Source organism: Podarcis pityusensis, assembly GCF_964106645.2.
Source record: "Podarcis pityusensis genome assembly, chromosome: 3".
Lineage (NCBI taxonomy): Eukaryota > Metazoa > Chordata > Lepidosauria > Squamata > Lacertidae > Podarcis > Podarcis pityusensis.
In genome coordinates, this window is record NC_138026.1 from 98,883,271 (window position 1) to 98,907,634 (window position 24,364).

The window sequence follows — 24,364 nt, forward strand, 5'->3', positions numbered from 1 at the left end:
AATGTAGCCCACCATAAAAGTATAAAAACCGAAAGGCAAGGTAAAATCACACAAATGTGGCCCCTTTAAAATGCCTGAGCAAACAAGGAAGTCTTACAGCACAATCCAAGACCAACAGCTGCTGTTTGGATTCAACGGATTTTGGGCTTCCTCAGCTGAGCCAGGGATCAGCCATAGCTATTTTCTACAGCAGTGATGGCCAAATTTGGCTGTCCAGCTGTTTGGGGACTACAACTCCCATCATCCCTAGCTAACAGGTCTAGTGGTCAGGGATGATGGGAATTGTAGTCTCAAAACATCTGAAGGCCAAGTTTGGCCATCACTGCTCTACAGCATCAAATGTTGCTACACTCACTGGCATATCTCTTTCACCTCAGCTCAACTGGCACAATTTACGCCAGCTTCCTACAGTTAGTACTGTTCTGTTAACCAAGCACTGAAAAGATAGTAATGTTGACACCCACTGAGCTTCTCTAGAAAGGGCAATTGTAAGTTGTGGCACCACCACAGAAAAGCTCCTCTCCTATATGCAAGCATTAACACGCTCCAGAAAGTGACAACACCTGTAGAAGGCCCTCAGAGTGATTCTGAATACAGGGGGGAAATGCTATAAATAAGTCAGAAATTAAATTGTTATAACAAAATGTTTAAAAAGCTATGTCTAAATCGCTTAGTTAATGCAATTTTCTGGAAGCTTCCCATACCACTAACACAGCACCCTAAAACTGCAAAATAAATTCTACAACATCGCCCATGCTTAATAGTCAACACATAATTCTGCTTAATTAAAAAGAAACTAAGATAATGCTGTTCAGCTAAAGAAAATGAAATCACATTTGCTCATCTTTCAGCTTTGGGTAAGGCCGCTTAAATGTTTACTTAATTATGGATAATTAGGCTATTGTGAAGAAACCCGAAAGAAAGAATTTGACTTTGTATTATTTATGATGATTAACTGATAATTTTCATTGCTCATTTATATTACAGATCTTTAAATCATGTTATATGTATATTTGTACATTAAAATGTGGTGGGGTGTGTGTGTGTGTGTGTGTGTGTGTGTGTGTTTTGCTTTTCTCCCAAGTTAGATTCAAGGCAGCTTCTAACATTTAAAAATAACATTATAAAATACAAAATAATAAAAAGAAACTAGTTAAAAACAGCAACTAAATTACATAGAATTATAGAATCACATAACCGTAGAGTTGAAAGTGACCCTTGTCCAACCCCCTGCAAAGTAGAGGTCTCAACGAGATCATACATGACAGATGTGTTAGAATTCCTGCTCCATGATTGCAGTCATGGGATTTTTGTCTATCCCATGATGGTGTATGTTTTGACTCCACAGAGTGGGATGTGACGAAGACAGGATGTTTGTGTTACTGTGTTCCGTGAAGTGGGACTATTGTCCTTTGTTCTTTTTCTCTTTGCTGTCTGATGCTAGAGAGAGGAGCCACAGTGCTCCGTGTGTGTTTATATGTAAATAAAGTAGATTAACCAAAATGCGGAGTTGCTGAGGTCTGTCACGCAAGGTGCACAAACTCTGTGGATCCCTAAGTGTGCTGGTGTCGGCTGGCATCCGTCGCTGTGATGTTCTAGCAGAAGAAAGCTTATGAAGCTCCCAAACGATCGACCAGGAGGGAAGGAACATGCCAGTCGGGCATGTGTCTCTGCCAGGGTCCTACTCGAGTGTAGGCTGAACTTCTGACAAGATGACCATCCAACCTCTGCTCAAAAACCTCCAAGGAAGGAGAGTCCACTACCTCTTGTGTCTGTTCCACTGTTGAACAGCTCTGAAGGTCCAAAAGTACTTCCTGGTGTTCCGTCAGAAACTCTTTTATTATAACTTGAAGCCATTGATATGGGCCCTACACTCCAGAACAGAAGAAAACAAGCTAGCTCCATCTTCCATGTGACAATCCTTTAGATAGTTGAAGATTGCTTTCATATCTCCTCTCAGTCTCCAGGTTAAACATACCCAACTCCATTAATCCCTCCCACAAGATGTCAAAGAGAACAACAACTACCAGACTTTTAGAAGACATCTGAAGGCAGCCCTGTTTAGGGAAGCTTTTAATGTTTGATGGATTACTGTACAGTAGTACCTCAGGTTAAGAACTTTATTCATTCCAGAGCTCTGTTCTAAACCTGAAACTGTTCTTAACCTGAGACACCACTTTACCTAATGGGGCCTTCTGCTGCCGCTGCACCACCGCCTCGCAATTTCTGTTCTCATCCTGAAGCAAAGTTCTTAACCTGAGGTACTATTTCTGGGTTAGCAGAGTCTGTAACCTGAAGCGTCTGTAACCCGAGGTACCACTATATTTCAATATTTTGTTGGAAGCCACCCAAAGTGGCTGGGGAAGCCCAGCAGGATGGGCGGGGTATAAATAATAAATTATTATTATTATTCATTGTTCCACATAACATTTTCCAGAACCAGCAATTAAAATACAGTTTGCCCAGTGATCAGCGTCAACAACTTTTCAAAGATTTGGGTTCAACAAAACAGGGGTCTTCTTATACAAAGGGGCATCTTATACACGGAAAAATGTGGTAAATTTCCCACATTCTCCATTGACAAGCAGGCAGGAAGGCTTATGCACTGAGGGCACAGAGTCCACAAAGGAGCCTTTCTGGAAGACCAAGTCAGCCTCCAGCACAGCCAAGTCATTCACCTGGCAAAACTCAAAAGCAGCCTCCTCAAGACTGTCGGTGATCTATGATTCTAATTATTAGTAAGAAACTGTAAACACAGCAGATATTAGACTATAATGTCCAACATGTCACTTGTATAATATGTTTGTTTGCCTGCATGTTTGTTATATAAAAATTAAACATTTACCTTCATTCATGCCAGGACACCTAGAACGCCCACATATCTTTTAGCTGGTGTGGGGGGGGGGGTTAATACTTCTGAAGTAAATTAAGTATTTGTGGGGAAATAGGGAAAAAAATTCCTCAGTTGTTAAGGGTAAGGGAACGAGGAAACACCTCATTCAGCTAACTTCCCATTTCTTTATTTTATTCTTTCCCCCTTTCTTTCTTTCTTTCTTTCTTTCCTTGCTCTGTTCATCGCTGGGAAATGATTACACAGATGATTGGCTTATTCTCCATAAAGAATGGAAGATTACTTAATAACTCTTATTACATCTTTCAGGGAGCTTGCCGGATGCTTTCACTATTCTGACTCATCTTTAATGACATCTCACTAGCAGCGAATACTTTGAAGAAACTACCATTCTTCAGAGTGCTTGGTGGGGGAGGCTGGAAATTTCTGGGCTGCTGCCAATTCAGTTGTGATGCATGCCAATCAGACTTCTATAGGCATGTTGACACATCTGCTTCCTGTTCGAGGACCAAATCATAAAATAAAATATTCATTTAGGCACATCAGCAGAGATCTATCGAGGCCGTAGAATGTTTCCTTTTAGTGGGAACCGGGTATCGACATTCCTTCAGCAGCTTTGAAAATCTTTAGTTTGGAGGTAATTTTCCTTTCGTTTTATGGAACTGGTAGAAAGGTGCTTAGAGCAGCTGATGTTCCTGCTATAGACTTGCCGATACAGCAGCTGCAAATTCAAGATGAAATGGAATCTCACTAATGCAAGCACACAGGTCTCCACCTTCTCTCGTTTATTTCCTGAGCTGCCGGTTCTTTATTCTATATTGCAGAGATGGAAACCTCAGGCCTGGGGGACCAAATGGAGGTCTCGCTCTCGCTCTCTGGGCCTCAGGCCTCTTCCTAGGCTACACACCCTTTAGAGACACATCCCTCAGCAGCCCTTGTCTTTCACCCTCTTGGAGTGCTTTTGCCTGGCTGGAATAATACCAATAATAATAATTTATTATTTGTACCCCGCCCATCTGGCTGGGTTTCCCCAGCCACTCTGGGTGGCTTCCAACAAAGATTAAAAATACATCAAAATGTTGCACATTCAAAGCTTCCCTGGACAGGGCTGCCTTCAGATGTTTTCTACATGTCAGGTAGTTGTTTATATATTTGATATCTGATGGGAGGGTGTTCCACAGGGCAGGCACCACTACCGAGAAGGCCCTCTGCCTGGTTCCCTGTAGCTTTGCTTCTCGCAGTGAGGGAACCGCCAGAAGGCCCCCAGAGCTGGACCTCAGTGTCCAGGCTGAACAATGGGCGTGGAGACACTCCTTCGGGTATACTGGGCCGAGGCCATTTAGAGCTTTAAAGGTCAACACCAACACTTTGAATTGTGCTTGGAAATGTACTGGGAGCCAATGTAGGTCTTTCAAGACCGGTGTTATGCGGTCTCGGCGGCCACTCCCAGTCACCAGTCTGGCTGAACTCTGTGTCACTGAACTCTGATAATGCTTTCTGTTGGCTTGGACGGAACATAGAGAGATTGAAGAATCTAGCCTACCATAGAATGGTAACACTGGCATTCATTGCTCCCCATAACAGACCCAAATGGCAAGTGAGCCACAGAATGTTGCCCAGAAGGGATTATGGCCTGTTGACTCATGTGGTCTACTAAGGCAAGAGATTGCTTTTACTTGCTTAATATATAGAAATTTAATTGTCCCCAAATTTAATCCTCAATATTTCCAGGCAGGGCTGAGGAAAGCTTTGTCTGAAACAAACAGCCTATTAGCAACACCTGTTAGCACCTAATAACAACAAATATTATCAGTGAAGCACATAAATTTTATTGCACCTTCCCCCAAAATTCAAGATTTGTCTACACCTGTTGCAGAAACAGGACTGCCAGGCTGTGTCCCACTCTCCCCAGCTTCCATCCTGTAGAGAGCACTGTCATGTAAAATTATGTAAATACGCCAATGCTTAAAACATTTATCCACTTAAAATCTCATCAGCGAGAATTTTTGAAGTAAGGAAACATGCATTTTTAAGGAGATAATGAGAACAGGAGTTCAGCACGATCTGAAAAGAGCTTTCTGGCTTTGCTTCCCAAAAGGCTAAAAAATCCTTATGATTAAATGACAATCTCTTTCAAGGCATGCAAGAAAATCTTATCGCCTCCTATTTGGAACACACACAACCAGCTCCCACGACACCTCTGACACGTCCCCAAAATTCAAAGCTATATTCCATCGAAATTGGCCTAGATCTGATGGCCAAGAAAAGAGGTAAGCTTTCCCGGATCTGATGGCCCATTCTAAAAATCAGCATGATGAATTCTCACAGTTGAACTAACTTCGTTATTTGCAACATGCACACTTAGGGAGGAATTCAACGTTGCACTGTGCAAAAACTTCAGTTTGCCAGACAGAACAATCCCCACCCCCTGCATGCTGTTCTGGAGGTTCTCTCAACCCTCCCAAGCCAATTTCAGGGGGTGCACAGGGGGAAGAGAGAAAGTCCCATTGCATAAGCAGAAGCCCTTGCACAGAGCTTCCACTGACCAGACACATTAGGTGAATCCTGCCCTTAGGGGTTGGGGACCTGACATTTTGCCTGTAGACTTTTCCTAAGTATAGAGCTGGACGGGATCTTGTAGGTCACCCAATCCACCCCCTGCTCAATGCAGGGAATCAAGAGCTACAGCAGGGATGGGGAACCCTTTCGGTCGGGCAGGGCAGATCGTTATCTCCCCTCCCCCCCCATCCCACAGGCCAACTCTGACAAGTGGGTGGGGCCCATCAATCATCCCGTGCCATGAGGGCTCCATCCTGCTCTCTGCAGGGGTCTGCTTCGTGACAGGGAATGTGCTGGTGAACATATAATAATAATAATAATAATAATAATAATAATAATAATAATTGTGAATTGAATATAAGGAATGACATGTGAATTAGAGAAAAATATGTAATATCAAGCAGCAATGGGGGGAAGGAGGGAAGCATCTAATACGAAGAGCAGGAAGTCAACTTTTTTAGAAAGTTGTATTAAATTTGATGTAGTTTGACACTGATTTGTTAAAAATTTGGAAAACTAAAAAATATTATTTGGCAAATGTGCTGGTGAAGCAGCACCCAGCAGGAACAAACTCTTCACTTATCAGCTGAGGATTCAACCCTGCTCTCTGCAGGGGTCACACACAGTTGACTGGCAGGTGCAAGGGATGTTGAGGAAATGGTCCCCTGCGCCAAACCTCCACCCTGTGGGTCATCTACATCCAGCCCCCTGCTCCATGCATGTAAGGTCTACAACCATCCGTCTTACATGCAGAAGGTCCTCGGTACAACACTGGCATCTCCAGGTAGGGTTGGTAAAGATTCCCTGTCTGAAATCCTGGAGAGCTGCTGTCCATCATTTCGAACAATAATGAGCTAGATGGACCAACAGCCTGACTCGGCATAAGGCAGCTTCCTATGTTCCTAACCCAGGACAAGAGCATCTCCAACAGATTGCTGTCCAATCTGTTCTTGAGAACTTGCAGTGAAGGGGAAGCCACCAACCCTCTAGATAGCTGGTTCCTTTGTCAAACTGCTGTTAAAACATTTCTCCTAATACTCAACTGAAATTTCTGCTGTAGCTCTGAAGCCCATTAGATGTAGTCCTGCAGCAGTAAACAAGTCTTTGTCTTCTTTCCATGTGACATCCCTTCCACGCCACTCACCATCTTTGCTGCCACCTCTCAAAATTTGATAAGGATTCCCCAAACCCTTCACCTAAGTCCCAGAACAGAGTTTATTGAGTGCCACACTAAAACAAACACCCTCGCTCTAGCTGCTGAGGAACTACCGATGATCACTCGGTTGAGTATTTTTTCCCAACCGGCTGTTAATCAACACTTAAGCAGTTTGTTAACCAGATTATCCTGAGGAGCTTTGTCAATGCTTTGCTGAAATCAAGATGAATTGCATCCACCGTATTCCCACAACCCATTAAGCTAGTATGGGGAGGGAATAGATGAGTCTGGATTTATTCTTGTGGCTGCCTTCAGCTCTTTTTTGCTCCTTGATCTTGCAAAGACAATTTTGAATCACAGGATTCTTTGATCCAGCCAGCAGGTCCTGCCAGTGGCTACCTGGTCTGAGGCCATGCCAAAGCTCCTACTTGCATGGATCCAGTGTCAGTGTGTTTAGCATGAAACAAAAGCAACGCAACTCCCAAGAGGCTGGGCATCACGTAAGTGGTAAGATCAATATGGCGTCAGAAAACCATGTGGCCAGAGGCCTTCTGGTGAGTCCTGACTGGCATAGGCATGAGAGAAAGCTATGGCAACAAAGCAGGTACATATGTTGTTATGAAGTAGGGTTTTGCCAAAATTGGGTCCCCAGCTATTGCTGGACTACAACTCCCTGTCAAGATGCAGAGGGCCGGGAGGCCAGCTGGCTAGCCCCAGCTGGGCCGTCTCCTTCAGTCGTCCCGCTGCGAAGACCATCAGCCTCTGCTCTGACGTAAATCAGCGACCCGGGCTTCAAAGCCAGGGCACACTATCAGCAGATCGAACTGTGCACACAGAATAGGCGTGAGGCTTGTGAAAGCATACTACAACTACAGATTTATTAATCATAAATCAGGACAAAGAAACATGTCATCTCATTCTCTCTCTCTCTTTGTCTTCTCAGAGAGAACAGGAAAAACAAAAACTATACACACAACGGAAGTTCCCAGCAAGCTGTGCTGGAATGTGAACAGACATGTGACAAGCAACAGTTCCACATGTCAGCTCCTTAAGGTGGAATGGAAATCTCAACACTCCCATTATCCCTAGCTAGCAGGACCAGTGGTCAGGGATGATGGGAATTGTAGTCCAAAAAGAGTTGGAGACCCAAGTCTGGGAAACCCTCTTATAAAGGGACTTAAGAACCAGCAGCTATGAGCTGTACAGAAATCGCTATTCTGCCAGGATCAAATTATTATTATTATTATTATCATCATCACCATTATATCAATCACCTTCTAAACCACCGTTTCAAGATACCAAAAAGTGCTGTCACCTGTTTATAAAATCCATCGAAGGTAATAATGGGTCCGTTGTGAAAGACAGGATAATAGAACACATAAGCCAGCATCCAAAGGAATGGGTGATGAGTCATTTCGGCAGACCTGTACCAGCAGTACTCTAGACCAAAGCTTGTGTAATAGAGGCAGCGGACAGTCAGGGTGAAAAGAAGCAAGTAGTATTCACTTTCACTGGCATACCAGCCTCTCTGTAGAATAAAAGCAGATAAAAACTTATGTGAAATATCACCCACACATATAAGGAGATAAAGAATATTGTGGATTCAATGCCACACAACCACAAACTAATCATTTTTACAATACTCGGTGTTTATATAACTTTGGCTCTAGTGCTCAGTGTATTAGGTACTACTATCTAAAATGCTACTTTGCTACTTTATTGAATATACCAAACACTGGTGCCATCTTTGGAGGGCCCTAGGTGCCTGGGCACCCACAAAATGTTGATTCTGGGTACCCACCTGCTGCCTTACTGCTTTCTGGTGCCCTGGTGGCAACTAGACTGAGGCCTTTGTCTCTGCCACAGGGCCTCTGGGCCTCTGTTGGGGCCTTCCTGTGGTTGCAACAGGCCTCGCTGGGCCTGTTGGACCTCCTTCTGCTGTGTGACGTCACACCCAGGCACCCACAAAGTTGGGCAGAACCCAGCATGTATGATACCAAAAACTACATGGTATATAGCAAAATCCATATGAATCACCAGAGTAGATACCGCCTTGGGCAGATTTGAGCTACCATCAAATGTTGGCAAGTTGTTGGGTATTTTACCAGGGAACACAATTTGAATCTTCTGTGTCAAACACCCAAAGGTCTTGAGATGGCCTGCTCTCGGAGAGACTGGCAGCTTCCGGAGTGCTGCTATGCCTCCCCATCTGAACAGAGCAGAGCACAAGCTCATATACTGTATTTTTCTCTCCATAAGATGCACTTTTTCCCTCCAAAAAAGTAAGGGGGAATGTGTGTGCGTCTTATGGAGCGAATGCAGGGGGGAAGCAGGCAGGAAAAGCTCCGTGCGGCTCTTGCGGGCTTTTCTACGAGGAGGGAGAATGGTCCCTTCTCCCTCCTCGTAGAAAAGCCCGCAAGAGCCGCACGCTCCTTAAAGGGTGCACGGCTCCTGTGGGCTTTTGTGGGAGGTGGGGGAATTGCCATAGCCGTGCGCAGCCTCTCCCTGCTGGACAGGCTGTGCATGGCTATGGCAGAAGCCAAGACAGCCAACGGGATGGATCCCGCTGGCTGTCTTGGCTTCTTTGCTCTTTGGGGCTGGGGGGGGGGCCTGGGCTTCCCCCAGCAGCCCCAAGAAACTCTGTCCGCTGCTCTTTGGGGCTGTGGGGGGAAATAATCTTTTTTTCTTGATTTCCCCCTATAAAAACTAGGTGCGCCTTATGGTCCGGTGCGCCTTATGGAGCGAAAAATACGGTACTATATGTATAAAGTTATATAGGAGCCGTTGCATGCTCTGTAACAGCACCGAAAATCATTCTCTATTCAGGGAGAGAAATCAATATTGAGATAAGGCCTGAGGAGGATGAAAATTAAGGCAGAAATAATAAACCCAACGGCACAAGACCCACATGCATGTAACATTATTCAGACACTTTCTGTTTCCTGCTATGGGCTGTATACCTCTGGGGAAAGAATCTACAAAAAAGCAAAAGGAGAGCTGCATTATCGTGCACTTTTGGCCTAAAATTCCTGTCCGCCTTTTTTTCAAAAAGAAAAACCCCAAAACCCTCCAGTCTGCTGAGCAATTAAGACAAACTCTGCCCAGGACTGTAAAAGGAAGATCAGAGATCTGATGCTGTTGGAGATAAGCGCTTTAACAGAGGAAGTGAAAATTTCAATGGCACAGGGCTCATTTGGGCAAACTGCATAACCACTTCCATCTGCGTGGGGGTTCCATTCCCAGCCCCCGCATGTGTCCACAGAGCATGCATAAACCTGCCCTGCCCTGTTATGCCCCTGCTACACCCCATTCTGCCCCCGTTCTTCCCCCTCCTGGGTCCCAAAGGACCTGCACATCAGCGGTGACATGTCAATTGGATGCGCGCAAAACCATCGCTGCCTGTAGTTTCACGGGTTCAGCTTCCAGAAGGGTTTGTACCAGAAATCTAGCATAACGTTTTATATGATAAGAACATAAAGTCAAAGTTTGGACTTCCTCCTCAAGGCAGACTTTCTAAGGCAAAGAACACTACATAAAGAATTGATTTCATTATGACCAACTTGACCTACTATTAGACCTTGCCAAGATTTGCTCACAGACTACCAGTTACCCACCCCTGTGATAAAGGGTACCAGACGAATGGTATCTGCACAGAAGAGCAGAGAACAAGTCGAAGAGCAGGGAAATGCTCTTTGGATGACCCCAGAGGTTGATAACGCACATTGGTGTTGGCCCCGAGCAAGGTAATACAAAACAACTATTGGTGTCTATAGAGAGACAGATTTCATATTATGGTGGAAAAGCTGGAGGCACAGGTCATTGAAAGAAGTGCTAACAGCATAAATTAGTCCCAGTGGGTTGCATGGGAAACACTCCACCAGTACAGTACTAACGTTAAAACAGCAAAAATCACTGCTTCATTATGAGAAACCCTCATTTCCTCGCCCATTTTCAAACGTGGAATAGGTAGGTAACAGAAACAAAGGCATGAGCCAGCAGCTGTAAGCTTAAAGTCAGAGGGGATTTCATTGGTACAATGAAAGTTCTGAGTCAGAGAAAACCAAAAAACTTATCTAGAAAAAGTATCAGGTTGGCAATGGGAGTCACGACAGATTGACATTTCCTTAATTGTTTCCCGTTGAAACTTAAGAAAAATGATCCCAATAAGACTAGAAAGCAGTTTTCGACTCTGCATCCACCAACCACAGACCATTGCTGATGACACTGAAAGGAGCAGGAGAATGCAGAGACCTCATCAAAACAGAGTGGTACTAGGTTTGTGGGGCCGATTACTGGATGAGAGAACACTCAGGCACTTATTATCTCCATTATCCTGCTGATTCGAAAGGTCAGCACGACCACAGAATATGGAACCTTGCAGAAATATAAAAAGGAGGCATGGATCTGCAACTGAATACTTCTACAAGTCTTGTCTTCATTTTATGAAATTATGAGTCACACTATGAAAGGCCCAGCTTGACAAAGAAAATGATGATTAGGGTATTTAAAAGAAAAGTCTACTAAAAGAGCTAATATGTGAAGCATAAAAAAACCAAAGTTCGGCAACCAACGAACCATGGCTTCAAACTGTGGTTTGTTGGCAGTAAGCAAATAATAGTTAAGCCATTAGGCAGAATTTAGACAGTAGAGTTTGCCTGTCCAGGGTGGAGTCCATCCCTAGCATGAGTTACTGTTCTAGACATAAGCGTCACCCTCTCCACACTGCTATAAAACCCCTCAAAGAAGTCCTGCTCTTTTTGGAGATAGCAGCAGCTTGGTCATAAATTTATTGTTCAGTTTGTTGCGCTAGTTCCTCTGCGGGTTGTTTGGTTGACACTGGTTTTTGTTTTATTGGATGATGTTTTCAATCATTTTTGAAATCACCAAGAGATTTTATGGACAGCATTATAGAAATCTGAATAAATAACAGCAATAGTGCTGATAATACTTCTTCCTACAAACGCACCTGATGCAGAGAAACAGGAGGACTGCACAAAACAGCAGCAGAGGCAAAGCCAGAACAGTACATCATGCAGAGAGACAGTGGCGGCTAACCCCTCCTCCGAGGATGGGCACTTTGTGCTAGTTTGCCCTAGAACATGTTGGAAATTCCTGAAGTGAGAGGGGTAACTATTCTTTAAACCTTAAGCTTTCTTATAAAAGAAGATTCCTCAAAATGCACATTTTCAGAACCAAATTGAAAAGTGGTTATTTCAACAATAAAGCACTCGGTATGAATGAATTTAAACAAATAAATCACAGTATTATTTTATTATTTTTTTAAAAAACAACCAGTTACCTTTATTTCTTCCAGGGCAGACACACGCAAAGTTGACAACAGAAGCAATGAGCCCAGCCACATCAGAAAGGGGTTCTTAAATTGAGCCACTCCGTACGAGAAAGTTACATGTAGAAAAATCACTGCCAAACCATTGGTACCAAGCAGAAACCAACAGGCTGCCATGCCATACACCATCAGAAACCAGGGTTTGTACTAAAAAGACAGGGAGGACAATAATGAACGAAAACACTCACTTTCAGTTCAATGCATGACTCAAGACTCAGCTCCGGAGGCAATTCAGTTTTGTATCAGTTTGTACAAGGGATGGGATAGGAGTACAATTTGATCCCCTGCTAAATTTGCCCGTTTGCCCTCTGACAAAGAAATGACCAGTCCATAATTTTAATGGTAGGTTTATTGTAGCTGTGAGAGACAGAATAACAACAGGAAAAACCCCAGAAACCCAGAAGACCAAAGTCAGAGATTGATGTGCATTATAATGAGTGAAATAAGTGTTTGATCCCCATTAACCAGCCAGATGTCAGGCTACCTGGTATCTTCACTGAATGTAACAAGCTGAGATTAGAAGCACCTGCTGCAAGGAAGAGGTCTTTTACCCATAATCCCAGTTCGTTACAGTACCTGTACAAAAGACACGTGACGACAGAAGCAATCAATCCAGCAGATTCCAAAGTAGCCACCATGACCAAGACCAAAGAGCTGTCCAAGGATGTCAGGGAAAAGATTGTAGACCTGCACAAGGCTGGACTGGGCAAATTTAGCAGGGGATCAAATACTTTTTTTTCTCTCACTGTAGATTTGGAACCAAGCCATTAGTCACACTTAGGTTGCGTTGCTTGGAAAAATGTCAGCGCCTGCCTTTATTACAAAAACACAGTGTCGACTTGTAGCATATAACAGAGACATGTGTGGAAAGTGTGTGATATTTAATCTCAAGCTACTGTAAAACCACCCCCCTCAAATATTTAAAATAGGAAGAATTCTTGAAGGAATAATTGAAAATAAAAGTGGCTCACTTCTAATGAATTCCATGCTGAGCAGTGTTGCAGGCTCTCTGTTCTATAAGATTATTAAAACTAGAGGAGAGAGAGGGGAAGAACCCACTGAACTGTGGCACTAAAGGACTGGGGAAGAAATGGGTTCATGTGACCCGAGAGGGAACTAATTTCCCCACCTACATAAATACGAGAGCTTTTCTTCTTCTTTTCTTTGCCTTTGCAAATGTGATTGTTTCTGAAAGACTAAGGGCTTCTTCTTTTTTGGTTAATCTTTCAAACATGCACCCAATAAAGATATATTTATGCCTCTTGTCTGCTTAGATTTTGAAGCCCTTACAAAAATTGGTGGTTGCAAGAGGATAGTTTTCTTCGCAGTTGGAATTGCTTCAGTGGTTCTTTCTTAGCTTCAAAGAGTGGCTAAGAAACCAGCAGACACCTAGACAGGCCTCTTGAAGACTTCCAAAGAACAGCTGAAAAACACTGAATATTATCTGAAATGCTGTTCCCCTCTGCTGGGTCACACAATGTCCCTCGACTCTCCTTAGAGCAGCACTGGAACATTATGAGCAGCTCTTAACCATGTCTTTCTACTGACTAAACAAAAAAATTCCTTCCAGTAGCACCTTAAAGACCAACTAAGTTAGTTCTTGGTATGAGCTTTCGTGTGCAAGCACACTTCTTCAGATACACGTGACGACAGAAGCTTGCACACGAAAGCTCATACCAAGAACTAACTTAGTTGGTCTTTAAGGTGCTACTGGAAGGAATTTTTTTGTTTTGACTATGGCAGACCAACACGGCTACCTATCTGTAACTTTCTACTGACTGTAATTTTTGATTTTTGATTAAAAAACAACAACACCATTTCACATTTCAGAATGTGTGGTTGATGTAGCACTTGCTATCCATCCCCCGCCATGCTTTGTTCTAAACCAGGCATAAGGAGACTCGGCCCTCCAGATGTTTTGGGACAACAATTCCCATCATCCCTGACCACTGGTCCTGTTAGCTAGGGGTGATGGGAGTTGTAGTCCCAAAACAGCTGGAGGGCCGAGTTTGCCTCTGCCTGGTCTAGACCCTTCACACATTAGCCATGAGAAATGGGAGGGGCCCGTGCACAAGTGGGGCAGCTGGGTACACTTACCCCAGGCCTCAGAGGGCTAAACTGGTGGGGGCAACCCGCTAGGGACTGGCGGCATTTTAGTTTGAGTTTATAACTTTATTCTAACAAGGCTCCCACCTCGAACGTCAGAAACTCTACCCAGGACTGGAAAGGGCACCACATATTTAAAGGGTACTGCAGATGTGCCACTGATCCAACCTCCAATGTTGAGTGAAGCTCTGTACCCCTAGAGGTCACAGGAGATCTCGTTGGACAGGCATATATCCCACCTTTTAGGGTTGCTACCAGGATTGAATGGCAGTTTGGGCTACCTGCGGGAAGGGAGGCCACAGAGGCAACAAAATGCGTCTACGCTACTAGTGCCGTAAAACTAGAGCTTTCTTATTCTTCTTAGAGATATAAGAGCGTACTAACTTATGGTCTGTGTGTATGGTTTGGGAGCTGCACGGCCAGGGGAAAAACAATGCTATCCAGGGTTGTAAAGACTGCAGAGAGAATAATTGGGTGCACTCTTCCCACCTTAGATCAAATCTATGCTGCTAGGTGCCATAAGAAAGCGGCAGAGATAGCACAGGATAGTACGCACCCCGGAAATGATCTCTTTCAGCTTCTGCCTTCTGGAAGAAGGTATAGGGTTATAAAGGCCAGGACTAGCCGCCTGAGAAACAGTTTCTATGCAAATGCAATTCTGGTTCTAAACGCAGCATAAGGGGTTTCTACAGTATAGTGTATTTTGAAATAGGGTTTTAGAGTTTTTAGGGGTTTTTGAATGTTTTATGTAGTTTTTATGTAGTTTTATGTAGTTTTTATGTAGTTTTATGTAATTTTGTGGTAGTTTTATGTAGTTTTTATGTAGTTTTATGTAGCTTTGCAATTTCATTGTCCTGCATGGGACAATGACAATAAAGATATATCTATCTATCTATCTATCTATCTATCTATAATGTCAATATATTTGTTGATCCAAAGCAATTTCCAAATTAGAGCAGGTCAGCTCAAAGTCGCCTACCTTCTCCATGTAAAGGCTGGACAGTTGTGATACTGTGAGGTGACCGAAAAGAAGCCACAGGATAGATCCTTTACCCCATTCCATCCAAAAATTCCATTCAAAATCCATGGGATCCTAGGCATAAATAGAATCCATCATAAAACGGGTTTAAAGCATGAGGAGGAGACTGGAAGTACATGGTCACTGCTTGCATTTTGATTTAGGTCACAAACCAGGAGAAACCATGGGCTGAAGACGTTGTGCACAGGTATCCAACTTGACACACGAGGGCTTTTTCTATCACTGTCCATTGAGTTGTAACTCTTTACAGCGGTACCTCGGGTTACATACGCTTCAGGTTACATATACTTCAGGTTACAGACTCCGCTAACCCAGAAATAGTACCTCAGGTTAAGAACTTTGCTTCAGGATGAGAACAGAAATCGGGCTCTGGCGGCGCGGCGGCAGCAGGAGGCCCCATTAGCTAAAGTGGTCTTCAGGTTAAGTACAGTTTCAGGTTAAGAACAGACCTCCGGAACAAATTGAGTACTTAACCTGAGGTACCACTGTATTTTTAAATTGTAAACCACCTTTGAGTACATTGGAAGAAAGACAGTATATAAAATTAAGTACTATACTTCCTCTCTGCTCTCTCACTCTCTCTCTCTCTCTTCTTCCCCTGGCAATGTATCCATCACAATCTGTATGGCCACATTCACTTTCTGAAGATATTCCCAGGACGCCTGCCAAGAACAATGCCATCCTTTGCACAATGTTGATCAAAAGGAATTTCCAAATTAGAACAGAAAGCAGACGGCAATCACTGTCTGGGTGTCTGTATGAATTCATGCTGTTAAAAGCGTGGCACAGTTTTCAAGTAGGTGCTGAAGGAATTTTTCCTCCCCTTTGCTTTAGCTTGAAGCCTATGAAACGACCACAAAATCTTTAGCGCCAACAAAGCGGCTGTATAACATTTCGCTGTCTGCGGTCCTCTTGAGAGGACAATAGAAAAGGTGTGTGCGGCTAAATTAATACGTTATGCACCATATCCTTCTCTTACAAATATATATGCACACACAATAGGCATACTTAACACACACCGTTATATATAGGGGCATACACATACGAACACATCCGTATAAATTAACCCAGTAATATGCTAAGGGATTTGGGTGTCACAGTAGCAATGATGCCTTCAGGAGTGGCTGGCTAAGCTGCCCGTCATGAAGGTGGGAAGACTAGGTAGTCACAAAGGTCACAGGCAGTGCTTTTTTTCTATTAAAAAAAATTGTTTAGGGGTACTCTCACTTTCCTACTCATATTGAAATACTGCTCCTCAATGAGGCCAAACTCAGACTCACAAAATGTTTAGGGGTATGCGTACCCCTATGCGTACCCCTGCAAAGGTAAAGGTAAAGAGCCAGTATGGTGTAGTGGTTAAGAGCGGTAGTCTCGTAATCTGGTGAACTGGGTTCGATTCCCCGCTCCTCCACATGCAGCTGCTGGGTGACCTTGGGCCAGTCACACTTCTCTGAAGTCTCTCAGCCCCACTCACCTCACAGAGTGTTTGTTGTGGGGGAGGAAGGGAAAGGAGAATGTTAGCCGCTTTGAGACTCCTTAAAGGGAGTGAAAGGCGGGATATCAAATCCAAACTCTTCTTCTTCTTCTTCTTCTTCTTCTTCTTCTTCTTCTTCTTCTTCTTCTTCTAAAGGGACCCCGGACCATTAGGTCCAGTCACAGATGACTTGGGGGTTGCGGTGTTCATCTCGCTTTATTGGTGGAGGAAGCCGGTGTACAGCTTCCAGGTCATGTGGCCAGCATGACTAAGCCACTTCTGGCGAACCAGAGCAGAGCACAGAAACGCCGTTTACCTTCCCACCAGAGCAGTACCTATTTATTTACTTGCACTTTGTGCTTTCGAACTGCTAGGTTGGCAGGAGCAGGGACCGAGCAACAGGAGCTCACCCCATCGCGGGGATTCGAACCGCCAACCTTCTGATTGGCAAGCCCTAGGCTCTGTGGTTTAACCCACAGCACCACCTGCGTCCCACTGCATACCCCCCCCCCCAAAAAAAGCACTGGTCGTAGGCTTAGCTGCTCTGCTGCTAAGGTTCATTGCTTGCAATTTGCTGAGCTACTCTAATCCTTAAGAATCTCTATCTGCTGAGCTCCTTAGAAGCTAGGCGGGGCAGGCACTGTTGCCAAAGCATGAGGAACAGACCCATTCTAGGAAAAGAGCAAGCGGGGGCTGAGTCAGCAGCAAGGCATGGGAAGCAAGGAGGCCTAGGAAGAGAGAATGGGGAGTCGGATGGGGCGGAGAGATAGAATGGTCCAAAAAAAATGCTGGGAGGAATAGAAGGCCGATCTGAAAGGGGAAGGGATACTGAGTGGTCAGGGAAGCAATCCAGTTGGTGGGGAGATTGGTGGGGCTCACCTGACCTCCTCCTGTTGCCTATGTCACTTTTTCATACTGGGAGTAAGATGGGGAGGCGAGGCAGTGCCAAAGTCAGTGCAGTGGAAGCACCGGATTAGTTCTGCTGCTATGTTTCGCCCACTAGCCTTTCCCCTCTCTGTACTTCCCAGTAAGCCGCAGGGATGAGGAACGAAGTTCCCATATTGATTTAAAGGAAGCGGTATGGGCAGAGACCATGGCTCAGTGGTAGAGAACAAACACACAGAGGTCCCTCTTTACATTTCCAGGTGCAACAGACCCAGGATAGATGGATATCTCATTAGAATAGGCTTACAAAATACGTAATCAGGCCAGTCCCATCCCTTATTGCTATTCCTGCAGAAGTTGAGAAGGAACACAGTCAACAGCAGCGATATGTTGCAGCAGCCTTCCACAACCTGGTGCCCTTCAGATGTTTTGGACTACAACTCCCATCGGCTCCAGCTAGCAAGGCCAATGGACAGGGATTCTGGTAGTTGTAATCCAACAAAATCTGGAGGGCACCAAGTTGGCAAAGCCTGCATTAAGGCTGGAGATGGGGCAGACCCTTTGTGAAACCCTGTTTTGTTTGAGGAGGAATTTCCAGATTTGCTTCAAATTTCACCAGAGGTAGAAATCTAGAGATAACCAAACCCCAGCCCCACGGATTTTCATTATAAAATACAGACAACGCAGCAATCCAATCTTATGCATGTTTACTCAGACGAACGCTTCACTGAATTCAATGGCAAGTCTGCGTAAAACTGCAGACTAATTCTCTTTTGTCTCCTCTTAAAATTCTGCAGATGTTTCAGCTCTAGAAAAAAGCTACCCAAATTTGTTTCACGTTTTTGCTTTAGGCTGAACATAGGTGGCATAACTAGTTAAGGCGAATTGTCAACAATATCTTTATCGTCATGCCAAAAGCTTTGGGTAGGCTGGCCTAAATAATAAGTTTTATTGTTATAGCAGACATCAAAAACAGGAAAACAAAGATGCCTGACTAGTATTAATAATGATTGTATATACTGAATAATGCTGCGTGGTTTTTTAACTGTTGAGTTTTTAGTGTTTGTTCCACTAAATATGAAAAAAGGGAGAGGAAATCTTGTTGTTGCTTTTCCTAATAGTTTTATTTAGCTCATATGATGATAGTAGTAACAGGTGCTTGCGACATTGACTCCTGAAAGACGAGTGTGCAAGCAAATCTGAATTTGTTTGCACACTAAAGTCCACACAGCTGCACAGATCAGATCTGCAAAGTTTAACGCAGCACTTAGTTCAATTTCTCCGCCAAGCAACACAGGCCATATTAATTGGCAAGCCTAACCATGCCAACCTGACAAGCCATATGGCACAGGATAGCATTGGGGCTCCATCACAATTTGTGCCAAACTGTTCCTTCTTCATCCAGAGCGCAATTTAACACACCAGTCATCAAAGCCAATTACAGTTCACTGAAAGGCAATTCAAACTGCTTATTCCCATGCTTATTCAAATTAAAAGTAATATCTCAGCAATATTCATTGACCTTACCTTTCTAAATCCTCCAAACAGTGAATCAGATTCCAGCTCAAATTCTCTATCAAGTTCCTCTTCATACTCTGCCAGGAATAACAGATCATTAAATAAGAAGTTATTATCAGGAAGTAACAGAAGTTGGTTGTTTCTTATAAACAGCTCAACATGTACATCAGTTTCTGTTACACAACAACTGCAACATAACCCAAATTATTAAACATGAAATCCCACTAAGCCTAGTAGGGCTTATTTCCAAGTAAGCATATATCCTTTCCTAGCAAAAAACAACAACCAAACAAAGCCATGGCTGACTTAGAAGGGCAAAAATCCATCAAGCTGTTTTGGAATAGAATGAAAGAAATGGACTGGGTTTCAGCAGGGCTAAAATGTCTGAAGGTGAGAAGTTAAGAGCAGGTCTTTCAGGACCCTGGACAGAGTCTAGGAAGCATAGGACTTATTTCAGTGAATGCATCTTCCCAACCGAGTCACGTGCTCCTTGAAACTGTCTACTCCAGCTCCACCTCTTTGTTGAGAATTGTGGAGCCTTAAAAGGAGTAGCCTTTTGGAGCAGAATCTAGCACGTTCCAGGCATTCATGCAAGGCACCTGAGCTCAAAGGATGCAGCCTTTGATCCAGTCTCAGGGGGTCTCAGGATCAGTGGGAGTGTTCAGGCCCAATGGCCTGCTCCTCAGACAGCCTCTGTGTCATCGCTGGGTTTCAGGAGCATGGCAACATGTTTAGGCTGAAAATGGAGTTATTACAGATTGTGTTTCTATGTCAGAGGGGGCCAGCTGTCAGATTCAGTCATCACCAGCAACTCCATCTTAGTCACCCACAGCCCTACCAAATTTTAAAGCAAGATATGGTGTAGAAAACCTTGTGTTGACTTTCCTAAAGGTGAGGATGGGCACAACATTTCATATCCCTGCCACAACCTGACGACTTCCACTTGCTGAAATACTTAGTGCTATTTAAAAGAGTCAAGGAGTCAAAATGTTAACAGGCCAATGCTGCCAAGCCTTCATTCTCTAGACATTTCCCCTTACTAAATAGTGAAAAGGTGCAAAATGAAACCAAGATCTTTCACCAGAAGTGGCCACTCACTGTGTGACCATTAGACCCGGAAAGGACTAACAATCAGTTTGATCAGGGCTTTAAATTCATTGCACATCTTTTAAAAATAAATAAATGCTATTTTCGTTCTACCGCATAGCATCACAGAAAACACATGTTTAAAAGCACTGAAGTAAGTGGTTCCTTTCTAAAGATGCATGTCTATTTTGGTTTATTGCATTATCACTTAAATTTACACATAAAAGCCAGAATAATTAGATTTTTGTAATATTCAGCAGCATTCATATTCCATCCTTCTACTGTAAAACCAATGTTCAGGGTGGCCCACAGCATACTAGCAATAGTCAAAAAAGCATGTGAGCGCTGTGCTAGATAGTCAATGTCTTTAATTTCACAGAATGTGCAACAGTGACCTACTGAATTGATCAGATAGCTTATTCACAGACAAAGTGACAAATATAGGCAAAAGGAGCATCAATAATTAATACAAGTGGTAGGTAGCAGTGAAGCAATAGTTGAGAGTTCGGTCTGTAAGGTTATCAAAAGCAGAATTCCCTTCCAACTTGTCCACCCACGGGCTTTCCAATTAATTTCCTCTCTCCCTTGCATGCCCAGCAACTTCTGTTACAGCTCCACATCCATTTCCTGGGCTTCCTTCACAGCTTGTTGGTGTTTCAAATAAATGCAGATTTAACCTGAATTTAATCAGTCAATTAATTAATCTGTTAAAAGCCAGATCTGCTAACAATTAACAACAGCCTTAAGACATATAGGTGTGTGTGCGTTGGTATTGCCCTTGAACAGCTATTGGCCACTCAGAGCAAAATTTTCAACATGTATAATCCACTGAATATCAAATGCACTCTTGCCCACAATTTATCCCCAACAAAAGCCTGTCAAGTCCTATTTTGGAGTCACACGGAAAAGAAACTGCCTCAGAGGTTCAAACAGTTAACTTTGCTTAGCTGAAGGGGGAAGAAAAAAGCTCTTCGAGTGAGGAGCCAAACGCTTGATTTATCACCTTTGCTTTTCTGAGGGGGATTCTTAATTTCTACCTGAAGAAATTCATCTCTCAACAGAATGAGTTTTTGCTCTCACTTTGTGACACCCAAGATAAATCTCAAGGGAAAGCGTCATCTTCTCTGAGGGATTTTTGCTGCTTCTTTTTCCTTTTTTTCCTGGACAACCTGCAAACCCTCTTAATCCGGCACCACTGACCTTGCAGAGAGCAACCCAAAAAATGTAGACTAAGAAGTATTTTATTCAATAGACGCAGAACTTTAATGAGTTACTTTGGAGATTATTTAATGGCATGGCACATGAGGTTTTATCCCTGGCTGCCTCCAAAGCATGATTAAAAGGTGCTTCTGCAAGGCACAGATAGGGCAGCGCAGGCAGAAATCAAAGGTTTAAGAGAGGAGTGAGGAACCTTTGGCGCTCCAGATATTACTCAACTACAACTCCCATCAGCCCTAGCACTAATGTGAACATGCCCATAATTCACTTTCAAAGCATCACTTCTCCAACATTATGCTATCAACTGCTAGGGTCAGAACAGCCTGCAGATTAGTGGCAGAAATGAGTGTGCACAAATGCTTACTGACAAAGATGGTGCCATGATTGAACTGTACAACAGATATAGATAACTGTATCGACTATTTGTGGGCAGAAGGCGGGGGGGAGCGGGGGGAACAAACTCACAATCAGAGTTATTTGGAGTTCCCAGGTCCATCCTCAGCCTATGGGACAGTTAGGGCAGGCAAAAGAAAGAAACATCAGGGAAATATCAGGCGGATTAGCCATTCTTCTCCCAACTCCTTCTGAGTTTCAAAGCGAGTATTAATAACAACAGCAGCAACAACAACATGTGTTTACCACCCTATACCCACAGGTCTCAGGGTGGTTCACAAGAGAAAATCACAATATAAGAATGTAAAATACACAATAAAAACAAAAACAAGAAGAACCCAACTATCCCCCACCCTCCTCAGAATCTCCTGTTCTCAGGATAACCAGCAAATGTCTGCTCACACTGTCCTTCATGAACGGTGTGTGCTTTGTCCCATCTTATTTTACATCCCCTGCATAACATTTTCTTCCTGCTTTACTCTGGCAGATTCTAGTGCATGCTCATCCACTTAAATATGGCTATTTGCTGATTCTAAACCTGCCTATTAAGTACAGTTATCAAGTCTGCTGCTCAAGATTGCCCTACAGCAGACACACTCTTCAACCCTCTACCTGGTCTATCCTTCCTGCAAATGCCCAATCAGCATCCTCCAATCTCTGGGACCAAAGTGACAAAATGCTGCCACAGCACTGGAGGACTTGGATCAGCCAAGGGAGGATGTGGCAGTGCCCGAACAAGAGCCTGAGGGTGCAGTCTTGCCACCTAGAGCCATGTGCCACCTTTGCAGATGGGAGCAGCAGACTGACGTGGCCAGAGAGAGCACACATTTGCAATCCCATCATTCCTGCAAGGTGAGCAAGTGTCATGAGTGAACATGCCACACCTTGTCTTTAAAAGCTCGGCAGGTGCGGCAAGGAAGCCTGTTGGGACATCTTCTTTACTTCTAGCCAGTTGCAATCTTAACCTGCTCATGAACCATGACTCGTGAGCCTTGTATCTGCTGCTGAGTCTGTACCATTACATACTTTACTTCCAAGTAAGAATCTCTCTCCGCATGTGTCAGGCAGAAACCTGGACACAATGAATGTTTTTTATATAAGCATGTACCTTAAGCAAACCTTGCTTTATTTTTATAGTCATTTTCGGTATATAATGACAGAATGCAGCACAGAAAAAAAAATGAGTGCAAAAGTTGAAGAATCTATGTCTGCTTGCCCTAATCACAACATGCAAGATAGGGATTGCATTTCCAACATTTGCAAAGACTGTTTTGCTATCTCCCCCTAGTGGGGAAAAAATAAGCATGGCAATTTACGTCGAGACAAAAGTAAAAATGTTTCGCCACAAACAAAGGTTGTGTATTCTTTTTATAGATACATTAAAATATCCAAGGCACATCTGAATTAAGCCATCAAATTGCCAGATTCAGAAAGCTCAACAAGGAAGAGGAACACTTAATATATTGAGCATATACATGAATGATTCACACGCGGAATGCTCATATCTCATGTGCATGTGTGCTCCTGCACCACACAAAGAGGATATGTGGACAAGAGAAGAGTGTTAGCCAACCCACTGAAATTGGTAGGAACGTAGGTATATGTGTTTATGGAACAGCAGCAGCTATGCATTGCTAGCCTCGTTGGAAATAAAAGGAGAATTATGTTGTTAGTGACTTGTTCCCAATAATGGAAACTGCCTTTAAAAAGAGATCAGTCACCCAACAGAGCTTTTCGTTGGCATCCATCTGCCTCAAGAGACAATGGAGTGTGCCTCCGGGGGTGAAGTCAAACTACGGCATTAGCAGAACCAAAGTGACCTCCCCAGGATGCAAGTCTAGGCAGTGTGATTGGGCTACCCAGACAAGACCACCACCCTCCGTCAGCCTCACTGATGTGGCCCAAAGGAAAGCAGAGTGATACGTTTGGCACCAGCTTAGCTGCAGGAGTTGCCAGAAGGAGGCGCCATCCAACTGCCTTAGGGACTCTACTCCCAATTTGTGTAGGGTTTTACTCCTTAGACTTTTCTTCTCCCGAAGATGTCCCACAAGGCAGTGGAGGTTTGGATCAGAGTTTTCCTTCTCCTTCCCAAACTGACAAGCCCCGTCTGCCCCTCACTTCCCTCCACAGCACATGCAGAAACCGCATTCTTGACCATTGGACCCACTATGGGTCTCGTCCGCTCATTCCGCCAGAGCCTGTCTTCTGATGCAGGGGAAGTCCCTAACTCACTAAGGGCTTGAAGCCCATCGGCTACCCTCACCTGGTTTAGCCAGTCAGGTGAAGCCGTTTCCCAGGGTGTGGCTACTATTGCATGTTGACAGCTTCTAGGAGCCACCCACAATTCAGAACGGACAACACGCGAAAAGGCCTATGACACACTTGAGAACCATGGACACAGCAGCAAGACATGTTCAACAGGAACAGAAACATCACAAGACAAACACCTGTGTCTTCCCCCTAAGTACATACTGATGGGTAGGAACTCCACGCCCAACTGATAAATTGAGACAGCAAAGCATCCTTTCTTCGGTTCTTAAGCAACATATCCCACTGAGAGGGAGAAAAGGTCCACACCTCCAATAAAATGTGCTATCAAAGCATTCTCTGACAACTGTGACTTTCAACAGGTATGCATTTTAATGCTATGAGAGAATCAGGAAAAACTGATGTACTTATGCCAGAAGCATGAGGAAGAGAAAGGATTTGGTTGCATTACAGTGGTACCTCGG

At 43.9% G+C, this 24,364-nt stretch overlaps 1 protein-coding gene across 6 annotated transcripts in view; it reads right to left on the reverse strand.

The window, feature by feature from the left end:
* Positions 1-24,364, reverse strand: part of HHAT (hedgehog acyltransferase) — a 202,085-nt gene that overhangs the window by 172,061 nt on the left and 5,660 nt on the right. For all 6 annotated transcript variants that reach the window (XM_081000545.1, XM_081000543.1, XM_081000544.1 and 3 more), the window contains exons 3-6: positions 18,945-19,012; positions 14,999-15,112; positions 11,866-12,060; positions 7,882-8,094 (exon numbers count right to left, since the gene is read on the reverse strand). In XM_081000545.1, coding sequence (XP_080856671.1) covers positions 7,882-8,094; positions 11,866-12,060; positions 14,999-15,112; positions 18,945-19,012 — 590 coding nt within the window. The remainder of the gene's footprint in view (positions 1-7,881; positions 8,095-11,865; positions 12,061-14,998; positions 15,113-18,944; positions 19,013-24,364) is intronic.